The sequence below is a fragment of the Onychomys torridus genome, chromosome 11 (genome assembly GCF_903995425.1).
Source record: "Onychomys torridus chromosome 11, mOncTor1.1, whole genome shotgun sequence".
In the NCBI taxonomy this organism is placed as follows: domain Eukaryota; kingdom Metazoa; phylum Chordata; class Mammalia; order Rodentia; family Cricetidae; genus Onychomys; species Onychomys torridus.
Genome location: NC_050453.1, coordinates 2,832,600 through 2,852,541, shown reverse-complemented (window position 1 = coordinate 2,852,541; position 19,942 = coordinate 2,832,600). Strand labels below are relative to the sequence as shown.

Here is a 19,942-nt window from a genome sequence, read left to right as displayed (position 1 = left end):
GCTCATACTTCCACATCACTGTTCATCACTGAAGGAAGTCAGGACAGGAATTCAACCAGGGCAGGAACCTGGAGGCAGGAGCTGATGCAGAGGCCATGAGGGGTGCTGCTTACGGGCTTGCTTTCCATGGCTTGCTCCTCCTGTTTTCTTAGAGAATCCACGACCACCTGCCCAAGGTTGGCACCACCCACAATGGCTGGACCTTCCCTGCCAATCACTAATTAAGAAAATACCTTATAGCTGGATCTTATAAGGCATTTTCTCAATTGAGGGTCCCTCCAATCAGAAGACTCTAGTTTGTGTCAAGTTGACATAAAACTAGCCACTACAGTTGTAAACCACTCTGTGGGTGTGGGAACAGAACCCACATCCTCTGGAAAAGCAGCCAGTGCTCTTAAATGCTGAGCCATCTCTCCAGACCCATTTGTCTCCACTTCTTATCAATGTCTTCCACTCTCTCTGACCTGCGAGGCCACACATATTCTCCCAAGCAAGCTATCTTCACTAGACCATTCCACCAGGGATGATCTTAGTGAATGCCAGCTGAGTCAGCTCACTCTGAAACCTTTGTATGGGAGGGTTTTAGAAAATAATCTGAAGGAAGTCAATGCAGCGGGAGATGGGAAGACACATTCAGCTGAAGAATCACATAGACTAATACCCATCTCCTGATTCGTAGCTCAGGCCTCTTCACCAAACCCAAATGACACATGGACTCGTACCTTCTTTGAGAGCAGTGTGGCCAACTGAGACACAGCCAAATGGCCAAGGAAGAGCCACACCAGGCTCCGTTTCCCCCATTCCAGCCAGAAGTTCCACTCAAAGTCTGTTGGGTCCTAGGAGGGAAGAAAAAGAGGTGGCATTACTGGAGGGACCATACATGTGTATGACCTGGAGACAAGGCATTGCCACAGGGACTGTAACATGTGTGTGACCTGGAGACAAGGCATTTCCAGAGGGACTGTAACATGTGTGTGACTTGAGAGAAGGCATTTCCAGAGGGACTGTAACATGTGTGTGACTTGAGAGAAGGCATTTCCAGAGGGACTGTAACATGTGTGTGACTTGAGAGAAGGCATTTCCAGAGGGACTGTAACATGTGTGTGACCTGGAGACAAGGCATTTCCAGAGGGACTGTAACACGTGTGTGACCTGGAGACAAGGTATTTCCAGAGGGACTGTAACATGTGTGTGACCTGGAGACAAGGTATTTCCAGAGGGACTGTAACACGTGTGTGACCTGGAGACAAGGCATTTCCAGAGGAACTGTAATATGCGTGTGACCTGGAGTCCAGATTCTGTCTGATGGCATTTACCCACTTAGAACTCCAACCCTGCCACCCACCTTGAACTGTCCCCTCCAGCCTGACCTCCCCACAATTCTCCAGGTGTACTAACTCAGAATCTTCATGGACACTGGTCTTCCAGAATGGAACTCTGTTTTGTTAGCCCATTTTGTAAAAGGTAAAACAGACTAATGGGTCTTAACTCGTGCATCCAAAGTCACATGACAATGGTGAATGAGCTCTGACGCTGTGGTAGTTACCTTTTCTGTTGCTGTGATAAAACACCACGATTGAGGAAGCTTATATATGAGAAAGTTTATCTGGGGCTTACAGTTTCAGAGGGTTAGTGTCTATGACCATGAAGTAACAGAGGACAGCAGCAGACAGACAGGCATGGTGCTGGAGCAGTGCCTAAGAGCTCACATCTTGATCCATAGCACACGGGGAGAGAAAGCTAGCAGGGAATGAACGGCATGGGCTTTTGAAACTTCAAAGCCTGCCCTCAATGACACACTTTCCTCCAACAAGACCACACCTCCTAAATCTTTCCCAAACAGTTCCACTAACTGGAGACTAAGTATTCAAAGATATGAGCTTATGGGGGCCATTTTCATTCAGACCACTACTGATGCCAAGACACTTTCTCACTATTAAGAGAGATGTGAATCAGACACTTAGTACATTGACATAGGGCAGGTGTGCTGAGAGGTGTGAATCAGACACTTAGTACATTGACATAGGGCAGGTGTGCTGAGAGGTGTGAATCAGACACTTAGTACATTGGCATAGGGCAGGTGTGCTGAGAGGTGTGAATCAGACACTTAGTACATTGACATAGGGCGGGTGTGCTGAGAGGTGTGAATCAGACACTTAGTACATTGGTGTAGGGCAGGTGTGCTGAGAGGTGTGAATCAGACACTTAGTACATTGGCATAGGGCGGGTGTACTGAGAGGTGTGAATCAGACACTTAGTACATTGGTGTAGGGCGGGTGTGCTGACTCTTTACACAGAATAACTGTAGAATGTGCCCGCCCTCCCCTGGAGCAGCTCCTGTAAGCAGAACACTCTTTGACCTGGCTCCATGTCTGTGAGGCAGCCACAGGGGCAGGTGAGAGGACATGAGGAAATTCAACCAATCAATGGCCACAACCGTGAAGCTGAGCAGACAGGTTGGCTGCCCACAACATACAGCATGGCCAGTGAGCAACTCAGCACCACATGATGGTCAAAACTTACCCAGCTTATGTGGGGAGGGGAGGGGGCCTTCCACGCCTGCTAAGGGTGAACATCCTCCTTTCTCTACAGGAGGATTCAGTGCCCCACTTGACCGGAAATGGAGGGGGGAGTTTAATCACACCTGAAATGTAGGAGGCAATTTCATGCTTTTTATTAAAACAAAACATTTGTGTGCTGGTCAGGGTTTTGTCAGCTTGACAAAGCTAAAGTCACTGAAGAGGAGAAAACCTCAATTGAGAAAATGTCTCCATAAGATCAGGCTGTAGGCAAGCCTTTAGTGCATTTTCTTAATTAGTAATTGATGGGGGAGGACTCAACCCATTTTGGGTGGTACCATCCCTGCGCTGGTGGTCCTGGGTTCTCTAAGAAAGCAGGCTGAGCAAGCCATGAGGAGCAAGCCAGCAAGCAGCATCCCTCCACGGCCTCTGCATCAGCTCCTGCCCCCAGGTTCCTGTCCTGACTTCTCTCAGTGGTGGAGCATAAGCTGAAATAAACCCTTTCCTCCCCAAGTTGCTTTGGGTTAGTATTTTATCACAACAGCAGAAATCTAATTGTGACAATTTGCTTCCCAGGACTGAGCTCCCAAATAAGACCACACACACACACACACACACACACACACACACACACACACACATCAAAAGTTTAGACTTGTGCTAGCACACAGTATTCAGATATGTCATCTGTAGGGATGGCCAATTCTCATTGTCAACCTGACTGGAACTGGAATCACCTGGGAGACACTCCTCTGCCTCTGCCTCTGCCTCTGCCTCTGAGGCTTCTCCAGAAAGACTGAACCAAGGAGGAAAGAACCACCCTAAAAATGAATGGGACTGTCACTTGATTGGGCTCTCAGGCTGAACTAAAAAGGGAGAAGGAGGAGAAAGTGAGCTGGGCACCAGCTCTCATCTCCCTTCTTCCTACTACAGATATCATGTGACCTGCCCCTCACATTCCTGTCACCATACCCTCCCTGCCATGACGAGCTGGAACTGTGACCTCAAATGTACAAAATAATCTTTCTTCCCTAGGCAGCCTTTCATAGTTATTTAGTCAGAGTAACAAGGAAAGTGACCGATACGCATGCTCATAACTGTGAGTCTGTGCACTTCCTGTCCTGTGTTAACTATCATGCTTCACTTCATCTATTTACTAAAAACCACACTCATGGCCAGTAAGACTGTGGTAGATAAAAGTGCTCTCTGCACAAGCATGATGACCTGAGTTGACCCCCCGGGCCATGTGAAAAGCCAGACATGGTGACAAGCATTTGTAATCCCAGCACTCCCAGGGCAGGAGCCAGATGTCCAGGACATGCTACAAGATAGCACTTCTACATAAGACTGGGAGCTGCACCAGCTGACATCCCACTGTGGATGGGGGACATCCCCCAAGCCTCCACCCATATGTGAAGAGAGAGCTCCAGGCAAGTCTGGCCTACAGGAGTCCCTGTCTCAAAAAGACAACAGGGCCAGTGAGATGGCTCAGTGAGTAAAGATGCTTGGCCAGCCTGGTGACCTGAACGAGTCCCCAGGGACCCGTATGACAGGAGAGAATCAACTCCCGTGAGTCGTTCTCTGACCTCTGTGCATAGAATGTGTGTGTGCACATACACATGCACACATGTACATTGTTTTTGAAAGAAGTCATGGCAGATGACTATGTGGTTTTTGTTGATGGATATCTAACCAACACATGGTTCCAACACCACTTCAGCCCTCTGTAGCACAACTCCATGCCTTAGGTTAGAAGGTGGAAAACTACATTTCCCAGAATGCCTTGCTGCTCACCTGTCTGTCCATAACAATGATTCTGAAAGGGGAGGAACATAATGATGGTTGTGAGACTCTTCTGGAGGAAGAGTGGCAGAGGCCCTTTACTGAACACCACAGGGTCCATCACCTGAAGTGTACAGCTTCCCAACCAGTTGCCTTTCGTTAGTGTGATCACAGCACACGTTCCCAAGCCGGAAGCTGGCAGAAGAAGCAAACCCACCTCGACTGCCTATAAATCTGCAAACAAGACCACAAAGGAAGGAGAGTCCCACAGGAAGTCTGCACAGAAGAGGTGCTTTCTGGGTGAACTTGGGCTCACCCTTCATCCAACAGTTACTGGGAGACATTTCTTTCGACAGCTGCTTTGCCGTTTCTAAAATGATTCAAACTAAGTCACTTTAGTGCTAACAGTTTCCAGAACCAACAGCCACCCCCTACTGAATGACAGGACGCTCCTGAACTGAACCTTCTTCTCTATGACACGAAGTCTCTTCTGAGCCACCTGCACCACCACAAGGGTGAAGAGGAGGCTGGCAAGGAGGGTAGGTACCAAGAAAGCCAACTCAGGCAGCACCGTGCCGAACACCCTCACCGCCTCAGCCTGGCCACGTGGTTCAGGGGTCACAGCCAAGGAAGTTGGGAGTCCTCACAGAGGGATCCATCAGCTCTGGTGGCAAAGGGTTTGCTGTGCAAACATGTCAACCTGAGTTTGATCCCCAGAACCCACATAAAAAACAAACAAACAAACACAGGTGTGGCAGCTTGAGTGTGACCTCCACACTGGGAGGTCCAGACAGGAGAATCCCTGGAGTTCACTGGCTAAGTAACCTTCTCAAAACACAAGGTGGAATGTGACTGAGGAAGACACTCAAGCTGGACCTCTGGCCTCTATAGGCATGAGTACACATGTGCACACAAACAAATACACAAGAGAAGCAATTACATCTGAAGGGCCTAACTGATGTCAGTCACATCCTCTAATATCTTCACCCCCAACTGCCGACCTAAGCCTCCAACAACCCCTGGTTACAGATCTCCACTCACCGAGCTCCTACACTGGTAGTACTGGCCACATATACTGAGCCTAAAATGGGTAGACTTGCTCCCCACTTTATATGCTCCATAGCCTTCCCTTTATTCCTGAAGCTAATAGAGAAGAGGTCTATATTAGTTACTGTAACAATCTCTCTAAGGCTGAGTGCTTTTATTTCAAAAAAGAAAAAAAAAAAGAGAGAGAGAGAGGTTTATTTCACTCCTAGCTTGGAGGTTCAAGGTCCTTGCACCCACTTTCCTAAGAACCTCATGGTAGATGGCAGGAACAAGTGTGACTAGGGAGATCACAGAACAAAGCTAGATGCCAGAGGGACAGATGCCAGACCTTCTGAGGACACTCCCTAGTTTCTCTGCTGCTGTGATGAACACCATGACCAAACCAAAAGAGCGGCAGGGAAGGGTCCACTTCATCTCAGGTTATATTCTGAGAAACCATGGCAAGAACTCAAGGCAGGAGCTAGAAGCAGAGACCATGGAAGAGTGCCACTTACTGGTTTGACCCAGGATCACAGTTAGCTTGGTGTCTTACAAAGCCCAGGCCCACTGGCTGAGGGATGGCACCACCCACAGTGGGCGGGGCCTTCCTACACAATTAGCAATCAAGAAAATGACCCTCAGATCTAGACAAGTCCCCAACTGAGACAACCTCATGTAACTCCGAGCTGTGTCAAGTTCACTCCTGAAAAGCCCCAATCCTTTCCTTTTTAAAACATGTTTAGCAATCATGTATGTCTATAAACCTGAGGAGGCAGAAAAGGGTGTTGGTACCCTGGAACTGAAGCAACAAATGACTGTGAGCCCCCATGTGAGTTCTGGGAATCAATCCCGAGTCCTCTGCAAGAGCAGCCAGTGCTCTTAACCACTGAGCCTTCTCTCTCTCCAGCCCACGCCCACTCTCAAATGTTCTGTCACTTTTAACACTGACACACTAAGAACCGAGCTTTCAACATCCTCCTGCCATAGCCAAACCACAGCAGAATCAAATGTCTAATAAGAAATCCTAAATTCCAGCATGAGCTCAGGAACACACACACACACGCACACACACACACACACACACACACACACACACACACACACACAGTCTTCCCACTGACTGTGTTTTCTCCAAGGCATATTTGGAAAGAAGAATTGTAAGTCACAAACAAGGCTGATGTTAACGTTGGGAATCACAACCCAACATATGTCATTTCAGACAGCTGTGGTGGTGATGCTTGTGACATCGCTGTCTGGGGCAGCAGTTCTCAACCTGTGGGTCACAACCCCTGGGGGGGGGAGGCATACATCTGATATTTACATTACAATTCATAGCAGTAACAAAATTACAGTTATGAAGTCTCAATGAAAATAGTTTTATGGTTGGAGTTACCACAGCATGTGGAACTGTATTAAAGGGTCACAGCATTAGGAAGGTTGAAAAACACTGCTCTAGGGGGTACAAGAAAATCTCAAGTTCAAAGACTTCCTCAGTCACATGGCTAACTTGAGGCCACAGTAGAATGACTACAGACCATATTACACAAACTCACACCTCTCCTAACGGTACTGATTTACATACATCATGATACCAGCTCTCCAAATATCAGAGAGACAGTGTGTGTCCCTATAACATGGAGAAAAAAAAACATCTCCAGTCCTTTGGGGACCACAGCCTGTCACTTGGGCTCTGATATTCAGAGAATTTGGCATGGTGGCACATGCCTGCAATTCCAGCACCTGGGAGGCTGAGGCAAGAAGACTACCATGCGCTTGAGGCCAGCCTGGGCTACGTGGTTAGACACTGTCTTCGAGCTTCTATACTTAGGGTGCTGCAGTTACACGATTTGCACACCGCATGATCACGTGATCGTAGGGTAATGCTGTATAGGCACTCACAAAGACCATTAGGAAATCTGCATGAGGCCTGTGCATCTGACTGGGTGCCTCCGTTTGCAGAGTTCTCTATAGAGATGTGAAATTCCCAGTAAGCTTTGTTATCGTTGCAACCTCCTGTAGGTGTATAATTACTTCTAAATAAATAGATTTTATAGAAAAGAAACAGAAATCCTACTCCAAATCCCTATAAACAACAAATACAAGCAAGTGCCTGCGACCGAACGGGTAAGTCCAGACCTCCCTCCACTCCGCCCCCTTACGGTGATTTGCTGTGAACCAGGTATTTGTGAAACCTGGAAACCAGCGAGTCAGACTTCTCATTTGCATACCCATAATTCCTTGCATGTAATATAATCTTTGAAATCTAAAAAATATAAATGTATATACAAATATTACTCAACATATCTAGCTAAAAGAACTTGGATTACTTTATAGACAGGGTGGTGTGAAGTTACTAGGGGGGTGAAAATCTCACTGTCAATGAACTAGGAGCTGCAGTTACTAGTAGACACAGCTAAAGTCAGACTCCACATGCTCTGGTTTCTCTTCAGAACGTATAAATCTTTCGCCTTTTACTAAAGATTTCCGTGGAGAGAAACAAATCTGAGTCTTTACCAATTTTTTGTAGGCCTTGCTCTTGCAAGGCTGACAATTTGGTCTCAAAATAAGATTGGTTATTTGTGATGACTGACTTCTTATGCTTTAGTTTTGGCTTCTGTTGCTCCTTTTAGTTAAGGAACTGTCCTAGAGCAGTTACCCATCAGTGGTAAAATGGATCCTCCCAATTTTCTAACCCCACTCTAAGCCACCTACACAATATGCAATGTGACAGGCCATAGTAGGATGAGTCTCAGCACAGGGGTTGCCACATACACATGGACCTTTGATGTGGGTCATTATGAGAAATGTCAGGAAAAAATCCTAGACAAAAGAGGCAGCACCTAACCCTGAGTTCACTTCAGCCGAGTCTTTGCCTCTGGTAAACAACTCTGTATTCTCTGAAATGCCTGTGGTGCTTTTATTTATTTGGTTGGTTGGTTGGTTGGTTTTTCGAGGCAGGGTTTCTCTGTGTAGCTTTGCGCCTTTCCTGGAACTTGCTTTGGAGACCAGGCTGGCCTCAAACTCACAGAGATCTGCCTGGCTCTGCCTCCCGAGTATGGTTGGGGATTGAGCTCAGTGGTAGAGCGCTTGCTGCCCTGGGTTCAATCCTCAGCTTTAAAAAAAAAAAAAAATCCCTGTGGTGCTTTTATAAGACAGTCAGTAACGCTGGGTCTATGGTGACCCGTGGGGCTAACTCCCTGACTTCCCAGATCCCACTGGGACAAAACTCCCCAGTTCCCTCATCTTATAAGCAGCACAAGCTACCAATCCTATATTCTTACTAATGATTCTTAAAAGAGCTGTCGTGAAATATAATCATCCAGAAAAAGTGTCATAAATGCTAGTCCAGTTTACATCCAATTGTATTAGGGGTCGTGTATCTGGGTGAACATGGTATATCTAGGTAAACGTGTGTATATGTATGGAAGTGTGTGTGTGTGTGTGTGTGTGTGTGTGTGTGTGTGTGTGTGTGTGAGTGTACCATATTCACATGTAGAGGTCAGAGGACAGCTTGCCTGAGCCAGTTTTTTTGCTCTGTGTGGGTTCTTGGGCCTGAAGGGTGGTTAGGTTTGGCACAAGTGCCTTTACCTTCTGAGCCTTCTCACCAGCTCTACACTCGGCTTTTTTTTCATAGGGTCTAAGGAATTGACTCCGGTCCTTATGCTTGTGTGACAAGGACTTTACTGGTTGGGCTGTCTGTCTCCCCAGCCACATATGAATTTTCACAGAACTATCCAGTGTGTAGAACAACAAACACTGGAAAGGACACCCCACACAGGGCAAGGCCAACACCGGCCTAGCATCCAAAACAACACCTCTGTACAGCCAGAGTGGAGGAAGGGCTGGGCAGCCTGGTGAGTGAGGTAGGGAGCTGAAGTAAAGTTGCTGCAAGTCTAGAACCTGAAACTGCTGCAGCACAGGCCTCAGGGACAGGGCGGACAGCACCACTTTGGAAAGGACTGCCTCTAAACACTTGTCGGGAAATAAGGAATTCAGAAGACTAGGTGGCATTTTATGCCCAAAGCCAGCCCATGAGAGCATCCGGGCTCAGGATGGAAACACTACATACATGGAGTACAAGTGAAGTGTGGGGTGACAGTCTTTAAACACTGAAACACTTTAGCACTTCAGATACTTAAAAATTGAAAACAGAAAAATGAATACACCGTTCAAACGTGGCTTTGGCTTGAAGCCCACCATCAACTTACCCTGACCCTCCTCCCACCATTCAAGGCAACAGTGACATGGGGTCCTGTTAGGGAAGGAGGTGGTGGTGGTTTGAATAACAATGGCCCCCATAGGCTCATATATCTGAATGCTTAGTTATCAGGGACTGGCACCACTTGAGAAGGCTTAAGAGGTGTGGCCTCATTGGAGGAGATGTGTCAATGGGGCTGGGCTTTGAGGTTTCAGAAGCCCATGCAAAGCACAGAGTCTCTCTCTCTGCCTGTGGATCAGGATATAAAACTCTCAGCTACCTCTCCAGCACCGTGTCTGCCTACATGCCACCATGCTCCTTGATAATCAACTAACCTCTGAACCTATAAGCCAGTCCCTAACTAAATGCCTTCCTTTATAAGAATTACTCTGGCCATGGTGTCTCTTCACAGCAATAAAACACTGACTAACATAGAGGTCCTGGTGGAAGCAAAGGGGGAACCCAGCTTCCCTCCAGTGGAAGAAGAGGAGCTGGTACCCAAGCACTTCCAGAAAATGAGAACATAACACAAGTCTGAGGCCTTGTCCAATACAACATGCTCTACCTTCTCAACAGTAAAGGCACTCAGCTCCAGTCTGCCACAGTGTACTCTTCCATCACACAAAGCAAGGCAAGACACTGGCAGGTTTTAAACATTTGAAGGCTGGTCACTATCCACCACATACCTTTCTTCAATCTTCCAAATAGAGAGTCTGCCTCCAGCTCAAATTCTTGGTCCAGTTCATCTTCATGCTCTAATAAGAAAAAATAATATTTGTTAATCACACCTTAACTAAATTGGGTGTAAATAGCAGAAAGACCCAAAGAGTTAAAATACATCCTGCAAACCTGGCAGCAGACCGGCCTGCCATATCCCTATAATTCCTTCCCTATGTTGTGACCTCAGTTCCAGGGATGGCTCATAGAAAAGTCGCTCTCACCTTGGATAAAGGCCACAAAGGGAGAGAGAGCTCATGAGAGAAAAGTACTCAACACGAGGAGCCAGGGAAGGTTGCAAGGTTTGGCTGTATAGAAACAGGCTGTCCAAAGAGTGGGGTGTGGGCTCCTTGCAGGCAAGGTGTCCTCACAGAGTCCTGAGGATTGTCACTCCTCATGGACAAGTATGCAATGGCAGGTTCTCAGCATCTCTTCTTTCTTGGGCAACTCGATTTTCAGCTTTGAGCTTTTAGATAGTTGTAGACTGTCTTGGGAATGACTCACATCTATAATGTAGTGCCCTGGAACTCCCAAGTTGGGTAACTGCTGCCCTGCTTGCCTGACCTTGACCTTGATGTCCTCCCTATGCTGATTCCCTGCTGGTCTCCACCCTCCTGAATATCTTTTGGATCCGCATTTGGTGTAAACAGCTTAGATGCAAGAATGTAGAATATTCAGTAGCAAACTTCTGCCCTCCAGGGTTCCTCCATTGTGCTGTAAGCCTGTATTTAAGGTTCCCTCCCTTCTTCAATAAACAGCATTCGGCATCCCCTGGCACGAATGACCCGCTGTCTTTTGTCTCTGTTTTTTGATCCACAGCCCCGTGCTCGGACATGGTAAACGGGTGGTGGTAGCGCAGGCACTTCCGCAACACTATAATCCCAACACTTGAGAGGCTGTTCAGGTATGGAATATTTTTACACAGACCATGACTCAAAACTGGAGTGGCATCACAAAATTATATGACAGGAGCTAACAAGGTTTAGAAAATAGAATGTCAAGATAATAAGCATGCTTATAGGTGACCAGTACAATAGACTACTGCATGTATGTACAACATGAACACATATACAACAAAGCTGAGACCTCATCACCGAACAATAGCAGCAAAAAAGGGAGAAGGTGGTTCTCTTAAGGCTGAGTGTCCTTCACAGTAGCAACAAAGACTGAGATGTATGTCACTCTGAGCCTCGCCCTCACAGCAACCCCCACCTCAGCCTCCTGAGTGTTGGCATCGCAGACGTGAGCCGCCATCCAGACAGACTAAAATTAGCTAAAAGCTCACAGCTGCAAAATCGAGTTGCTCAGTGAAGAGCAGATGCTGAGAACCTGCTGCAAGACATCTGCCCGTGAAGAGCAGCAGCCCTCGAGACGTTGTGAGGACACCTGGACTTCTGGGAGCTCATACCGCTCTCTTGACAGCCTGTTTCTGTGACTTAAATGCAGTTAAACAAGTAGCTACCACAAAAGGACAGAGGCCCTCTGCCTGGAACTCCTCCATGCCACTGAAAACGGAGTCTGGGGAGCCCCCCACCCCAACACCACTGGGGACCAAGCCTGGAAATCCCCCACATCACTGAGGACAAAGTCTGGAAGCCACTCATGCCACTAGGAACTAAGCCTGGGAGCTCTCCATGCCACTAGAGACCAAACCTAGAAATCCCCTACACCACTGAGGACAGAGCCTGGCCGGCCACTCCTCATGCCACTGGGGACCTGCAGCCAAGACAACTCTCTGCTAGGTCCAGTTCCATTTCCCAAAACACGGCCTGAGACATTAGAAATAGAGCAATTTCCACCCGAGAGCCCTGGTTATCAGTCAGCTCCTTATTCTCCCCCTTCACAAAAGGCTACATCAGATTCCCATCTACCTACTAAAGGCTAGATTTGCATTTTAATCCCTGCCAATGAGCTGTTGTGTAAGTCATTCACTTACAACCACTAACCTACTTTCACCCTATAAATTCTATAGTAGTTCTGGGGGTAGGTGCTTAGAGGTCATTACACACACACACACACACACACACACACACACACACACACACACACGTCATGCCCTGCTGTTTCTATGCGTTTGAAAAACTCCAGTCAGCTCCCACTGAACCTTATTTCCCTAAGAGAACATGGCAGACTGTGGCAATAAATGGAAACATGGAAGGGAACAGAAAAGATGGGCTTCTAGCAAAAGAACTTAATGGCAAGCCACACTCAAACATTCATAAACAGATTATGTTATGGCAAAGACGTACATGATAAGAAGTGGGTTTTCCATGACACTTGAAGCCCAGAGCTTCTTCCCTCCTCCAGTTCCCTCTCAGAGAATGAGAATGTGACTCACAAATAACCCAATATAAACAAATAAGATCTGTAAACAGGATGCAAAATAGCAAACTGCAAGAAGACCTCCCAATAAGGCCACTCCTCCCAAAATCTGAACTTCTTAGACCACTTGCTGATGGAGCCCTGTTAGGGGAGGGTCATATCGCCAGCACAAATCACTGACTGGAGGCAGGGACAGGACCAAGAAGCTGGGGCCCCAAAACTAGAGGTTCAGTGAGAGACACTGTCTTGAAATAATAAGGTGGGTAGTGAATGAGGAAGAAACTCCACATTATTTGCTGTTTTCTCAACCACCATGTTGCTATGCTTGGCATAATGTTCCCGGACCACATACCTTAAGGACCAGAATCAATACAGGAGACACCAAAGCAGGCCTGGAAAGGACTAGACTGAGAGATCTGGCATCCCTGTGGGAAAGTCATGAGTGACAGACATGGTCAAGTGCATGAGGAGGTTGCCATCTAGCACACTGGGAGCCTTGACTATCACTGTGAGAACAATGCAAAAGCACTTAGGTCCTATCACTGGGCCCTATTAAACAAAGGCCCTTTGGTGGCACACACACCCTCAGGAAGCTCCCAGGGTAAGGCCACCTGTTCAAGAACAGGACCCCTTGCCTTTTCCCCTCACCATGGAATGAACTCTCTGGATTCACCACTCTGATTGCTAACAAATTCTCTAATTATAACAGGAAGTAATCGCCCCCTCGCCAAGCCCTTGTCCTGTGAGAGGTTGATGCATTGCCTGAACTGTGTTAAAGAAAAGGTCCACTCACAAGGGCTGCTGTGCACTCACATCTGAGATTAGTAATGGCCGCGCCTGCAGGGAGAAGTGGAAGCTTGGGCAAGTGTGTTTGACTACAGCCGTACCCTACTCTACATAAAGGAGAGCCAGCTGCTACATAAAAACCAGAAACTGGAGGTGGCGAGTCAGACAGAAACTTTGCACCATGAAAATGGCTCTTCAGATCCCCAGGTGCTACCATTTGTTTAAAGAAACTTTAGCAACAGATCACTGACTTGGAAAGAAAGGAAAACAGGCAACGTGAGAACTCAACTCAGGGGAGCAGAACTCCATTTATGCAAACGTCAGTAAGAGGCTATCTCTGCAGGACATGCCTGGGACTGTGGGGTCAGCAGGATCCAACTCGGCTACTGTTCATTAGAAAATGATTGCCACAGGAAACAGAAAAGCTGCTGAGTTTAGCTAAGTCAAAACTGTTCACTGAGAAAGAAAATAAACCTGCTAATGGGATAAATCTGAACATTTTCTTAAGACAGGGAGGTGAGGTGTGTGCAGTATCTGAACAGTCTAAGACAATGACACATGACTTGTTTGAAGAGCTCCGTGACCTGGGAAGATATTATCATCAAACTGCCTTAAAAAGGAAAATGGAAACATGCCAATAACATGCCAGAATTTTGGAACTTTTCAATCAGTCCACTTTGGAGGAGACTTGGGCCTTGGCAAGCTGACAAGAGGATCCAAGTGGACAGAGATTTCAGGTATAGTTACAGTGGTTCACGAGGAGGGCGGCACCCATTGTACACAGAGGCAGAATGCAGTGCCAAAATCTCCAAGGCTAAAACGGCGGTCTGGCCAGGGACACTCCGAAACTGACTCTTATTTCAACTTTGAGAATAGCAGTCTAGACACCATGGCCAGGGTGGGTGCAGAGTGGAAGTCAGGTTGCTCCAGAAAACTTGATTCCCTCAAAAGAAAAAGAAAAGCATTACCAGGTTGAAAAAAAACAAAATCCTCTATCATCTGATGCGCTGATTACATTTCAACCCTTATGCTTGGCAGCTTTTTCTGTCATGGGTTTGTTTCAGCATGTGTGCGTGTGCGTGCTCATGTGCATAAGTGTGCATGTGTGTGAGTGGTCAGAGGACACTCAACCTTGGCTGATGTCCCTCAAGAACACTGTCCATTTTTACTTTTGAGACAAGGCTCTCACTGGGCTAGAACTCGTCAGACAGGCTAGACAAGGTGGCCAGCAAGCCCTGGGGACCTGCCTGTCCAAGTCCCCCCAGCTGAGATTACAAACTACCACCCTCAGCTTAAAAAATACCTCTGGACTCTGAACTAAGCCCCTCAGCTGAGTCATCTCCCATGACTGTCAACTTTTATTTTAAATGCTAGTTGATTTATTATGTTTTACATGTACGGATATTTGTGCAGTGCCTACAGAGGTCTGAATAGAACATTGGATCCCATGGAGCTGGAGTTACAGGGAGCTGGGAGCTGCCATGTAGTACTGGGAATTGAATCTAGGTCCTCTGCAAAAGCAGAAAATGGTCTTAACCATGGAGTCATGTGGTGATATTTTAAACAAATAAAATTTGGCTGAAGATCAGAGGACAGAAAAAGCCACTAGATTAAACATAGAGGCACTAGGAAGGTTGAGACAGGAAGTGATATGGCTGGGCAGAGAAAGGAATATGAGGTGGGAGGAGACACAAACTGGCTCTTCAAGGTGCTTTCAGGCTGAGGAGTTGGTGAGGTGAGAGGTGGTGGCTGTGGCTTGCTCTGCTTCTCTGATCTTTCAGCTTTCACCCTGATATCTGGCTCCAGGTTTTTATTAAGACCAATTAGGATTCATGCAACAGAGACATCTTTCCAGCCTCTGGACTACCAATTTTTAAAAAGGAACTAGAAGGATTCTTTAAAATGACTTGAAAATGATTGAATAAAATTGTAGAATTTCCCAGTGGTGGGACAAGCCCTTGCAAGGCCTTCCTCCAAGGCTGCAACTAGAACAGGACAGAGCAGCTCCGCTGTTCTAGACACCATAGTGAGAGAGCAAAGCATCACTGCTACCTGCGGGGCGGGAGCAAGAGTCAAATAAGTCAGTGGGATGGAAATACTTCAGGAAATTGCTAGAGTATAAAACAGATGAACCGATGTAAGTATCTTTACTATAGATAGAATATAGATATAATCAAGTGGAAAATATAATTGGAAAACCACCCAATCATGAAAGGAAAATGATCGAGGAAATGTTATTAAGAATTTCAGGGTGGTGGCAGTGGTGGTGCACACCTTTAATTCCAGCACTTGGGAGGCAGAGGCAGGAGAATATCTGTGAATTTGAGGCCAGCCTGATCTACAGAGTGAGTTCCAGGACAACCAGGGCTACAAAGATAAATCCTATCTCAAAATATCAAAAAGAATTTCTGAAGGAGCTGTCACAAAGACAGAGAGTGAACCCACAGGAGGAAACCCAAACCCCAGGTGGAAGCAAGGAAACCAAACACAGACAAGCCAGTTCCCAAGAGCAGTGCGACCCTAACAACACTCTGAATGGGGTAGGAGAATCTTGACAATTTCAAATCTGTCCCTGGAAAAAGTAGACCAGTTAGGAGAGCTAAGAAAGACCTGAAAAAGAAGGAGCAACTCATGCACATGCTTGGGGGTGGGGTGCACCTCTCCCAGAGACTTAAATTCAAAGCAGAAGCTTCAAAAGAGTGCCTCAGGGTGCAAGGATGATTGACAGGTCAGTGAGATGCACAGGCAGCAGTCTGTGGGTCCAGCACTACCCATACCATGTTGCAGTCCAGCCAGGAATGGTTAGTGGTGTTCAGTGGACTGTTGGTGAGGAGGGCTACCTCTGCTTACACAGCCTCTACCCAGGGCCTCTGAGATGGATGGTTGATTTGCAGGTTACATCACGGGGCACTGCTAGGAAATGTTCGTTGGCAGCCCAGGACTACTGGTCTACATAAGCAAGTTTCATGCCAGCGAGGTCTACCCAATGAGATCCTGTCTCACAAAATAATAACAATAAAATAAAAGAACCAGACATGGTGGTACATGCCTGTAATTCCAGAACTTGGTGGGGGCGGGGGTGGTGGTTGCTGAAACAGGAGGATTGTCAGGAATTCAAGGCAAGCCTGGGCTATATAGAAAAACCCTGTCTCAAAACCACAAAAACCAGCTTGAGATGAACCTCATTCCATATACTATTTGCACAGTACACATGAAGCCCTGGGCTCAATCCCCAGAAAAAAAATAATAACAGGCATGGTGGTACATACCTGTCATCTCAGAATTTAGGAAGTAGAGGCAGGAGGATCAGGAGTTCAAAGTCATATGTAACAAGTTTGAGGCTACAGGGCTGTAGAAGACCTTGCTTCCAACAAACTACAAATAAATATTGTTTTAGATTTTTTTTTTCTTTTTGGTTTTTCGAGACAGAGTTTCTCTGTGTAGCTTTGCGCCTTTCCTGGATCTCACTCTGTAGACCATGCTGGCCTCGAACTCACAAGAATCCACCTGCCTCTGCCTCCCGAGTGCTGGGATTAAAGGCATGTGCCACCACCACCAGGCTTTGTTTTAGAATTTTTAAGAGAGAGAGAGAGAGAGAGACTGCATGAGTTTATGTGCACCATGCATGCAGGTGCCCTTGGAGGCCAGAAGAGGTCTGGATCCCTGGAACTGGAGTTACAAGCAGTTGCAAGTCCCCCAAGGTAGGTGCTGGGAACCAAACCTGGGTCCTCTGACAGAGCAGTCAACACTTTTAACCACTAAGGCATGACACCAGCCAATAATTTTTTTGAAACCTGCAGAACAGTGTAGTTTCACTTTATAACTCCTACTGTGGAAACCTCGTGGGAAAAGCAGTCAGACATATACAAAGATACAAACACATTCCTTAGGAAACGAATGAGCTACAACCTCCAACCCATGGAGTCAACACAAAAAGGACAAAGCAACCCAAGAAACAAGGAAAACAGAAATAATATGTTCGGAAGTTGATGTACCGGAAAGCGCGAAAGACCACGGAGTGATCTAACAGAGGGAGATTCGTGGGCACCCAGCACAGCTAATCAAAGAAAGAAAAAGACACTGGGGAGGGGGGGAGAAGGAAAACAGACAGGAGAGAGAGAGAGAAGACAGAAATAAAATATATAGTGAGGTGGGGGCTGGGGCCAGAACGAGGAGAGGAGCAGTGACGTCAACATCTTAACTCACAGAGAAGGAAAGGCTAAGGAGACAAACCTAAGACTACACCGCATGGTACACCCAACTGGAGCACCACACAAAATGGACAGATCCCGAGAGGTCTACAGACAGTCAAAACGCACACAAGAACCAGAAAGCCTGAGCATGAACAGCAGGGCATACAGTCAGAAGAGGCGGATGGCCCGTCCAGGGCTTCATCACCGACAGCTGTCCCCAATGACCACTCTGGTCCTCAGAGAAGCTTACATTAAACTGATAGAGCCACAAAAACAGATGGCCTGTTTTAGAGAAGGGCATTCATGCAAGGCTCCTTAGTCAAGCCTCAGGTTCAAGGTAGGCCAGGAATGGTGTTGCACAGAGAGCAGGCAGGAGGATGATCATGAATTTGAGGCCAATTTGTGCTATACAGTGAGACTTTGTCCAAAAACAAAGCAAAATGCGAGATGCATGATGGGGAATATCTTCCCTTGTGTTCCAGGTGAGTGTTCCCACCTCTCCTGAGTCTTAAGATGCAAAGCTGAACATGGGCAGTTCCTTACAAAACCACGCTTGCCACAGGATCAGCAATGGCATCGGTTAGAACACAAGTGAGGTAAGAAGCCACCAGTGTGAGACCCTGCACACCACTGCTTATAGGGGCTTCGTGTGTGCTGCCAAGACTTGGAAGTAACTACAGTGTCCTTCAGTGGTCAACAGACAATTCAAATGCAGTAATCCAGACACTGGAATACTACACAGTGCTCAAAAGAAGAGTTGTAACCTAACCCCTGGTTTGATCCCCAGCACCACATGAACAGGGAATGACAGCCCACATCTCCCATCTCAACACCCAAGGAAGTGGAGGCAGGAGGACCAGAAGTTCAAGGTCATCCTCAGCTACATAAAAAATTCAAAGCCAGTCTAATGCTGCATGAGACCTGTTTCCAAAAGGGAAAAGAAAGAGGAGACAGGAAAGAGAAGAGCTGCTGAGCAGTGGAACACATTTAAGTCCCTCAACGCTTCTCCCTAGAAGAAAGAAGCCAGGCTAAAAAGACTATAAACTATGGGACTCTCGCTACAGGACATTCTAGGAAGAGCAAACCATGGAGACAGTAAAAAGACCAGAGATTGGGGGGGATGAGTGACAGGACTGAGCGGATAGACTGCTGTGTCATGGTCTAATAATGGACATATATCACTATACACTTCTCGAATCCACAACGTGTACAATACTTTAGAGCTCTGATGGAAACTGAGGACACTGGCCAACAATGCTGTGCCAGACAGACTCAACTGGACAAATGCACCCTGTGGTACTGGACACTGACAGAAAGTGACACAGACACAAACTAGAAACTCAGGCATTTGGGAATTCTGGACATGCTATTCAGTTTTGCCACAAACCTGAAACTACTACAAAACAAAAAAAAGCTTTCCCAAAGGGAAAATTTTCATACAATAGTGAATAATAAGAAATGCAGTTATTATTTTTAAATCACAAAACTTCAAGAAAGCTTATCATGTAGCAAAAGACAAGTAAGACAGCCATCTAGGGAAGAGACTGACTCACTGGTAAAATGCAGCCATCTAGGGAAGACACTCGCGCACTGACAAAATCTATCCTTCCATTCTTCTGCTTCAACAGGGCACCATAGTGCACTGGATAAATGGCTCCCCACCAAGACAACCTCTCCAAGCTGCTCTCTCAGCTAGTGAGAACCCAGGACTAGTGCTAGAGGATGGGATGTGGACAAATACAACAGAAGCAACCTTTGGGTCGTGCTTTTGAAAGGAGAAGGTAACGTCACTTCTCGTCATCTTTCCTGCTGGGCAAAAGGCAAACGTAAGAGCTACAGCTAGAGCAGTGACCTCACACAAGGCGGGGCCACCTCTAAGGAGTCACTGGCGGAGGAACAGGGCATCTCAGGCTGACTAGACTCCATGTGACCGAGGGACCTGCTGCTGCCAGGCCTGACTTCTGAGTGACACTCCATTTCACTGTGTTTAGCTAAAGAGTCTGTGCAGGGTGAAGCCAGACTTAGAGCTCCTTCTACACTGTCTCTGAAAGCTCAAGGCTCCAGGAAAGAATGAAGCTACTTGGCCAGTCTCAACTCCCTTGAATGGCCAACATGGAGAATGGACAGCAAAGTCAACCCTGGGGAGCTGTAGGGTGAGATAGGCTGCCCAGAACCTCTTTGCTATTGCACTGTACTACGGTCCTGGGGTTGAACAGGACCTGACAAATGCTAAGTATACCAGTGAGCTACAACCCAATCCCCAGTCAGCCATTCTCAGTGACTGCATCAACTCTCCCCACTCTCCCCTGCCTTCAGAAGTTATAGAGATGGCTCAGTGGCTAAGAACACTGGCTGCTCTTCCAGATGACCTGGGTTCAATTCCCAGCACCTACATGACA

At 46.9% G+C, this 19,942-nt stretch overlaps 1 protein-coding gene and 1 non-coding gene across 2 annotated transcripts in view; one reads left to right on the top strand and one right to left on the bottom strand.

The window, feature by feature from the left end:
• The window catches only part of Hhat (hedgehog acyltransferase), a 266,168-nt gene that overhangs the window by 224,231 nt on the left and 21,995 nt on the right, over positions 1 to 19,942 (bottom strand). The window contains exons 3-4 of the mRNA XM_036202504.1: positions 10,215 to 10,280; positions 723 to 838 (exon numbers count right to left, since the gene is read on the bottom strand). Coding sequence (XP_036058397.1) covers positions 723 to 838; positions 10,215 to 10,280 — 182 coding nt within the window. The remainder of the gene's footprint in view (positions 1 to 722; positions 839 to 10,214; positions 10,281 to 19,942) is intronic.
• On the top strand, positions 7,758 to 7,873 carry LOC118593603. The gene has a single exon (XR_004946271.1). It is a non-coding gene; the product is annotated as a U5 spliceosomal RNA (small nuclear RNA).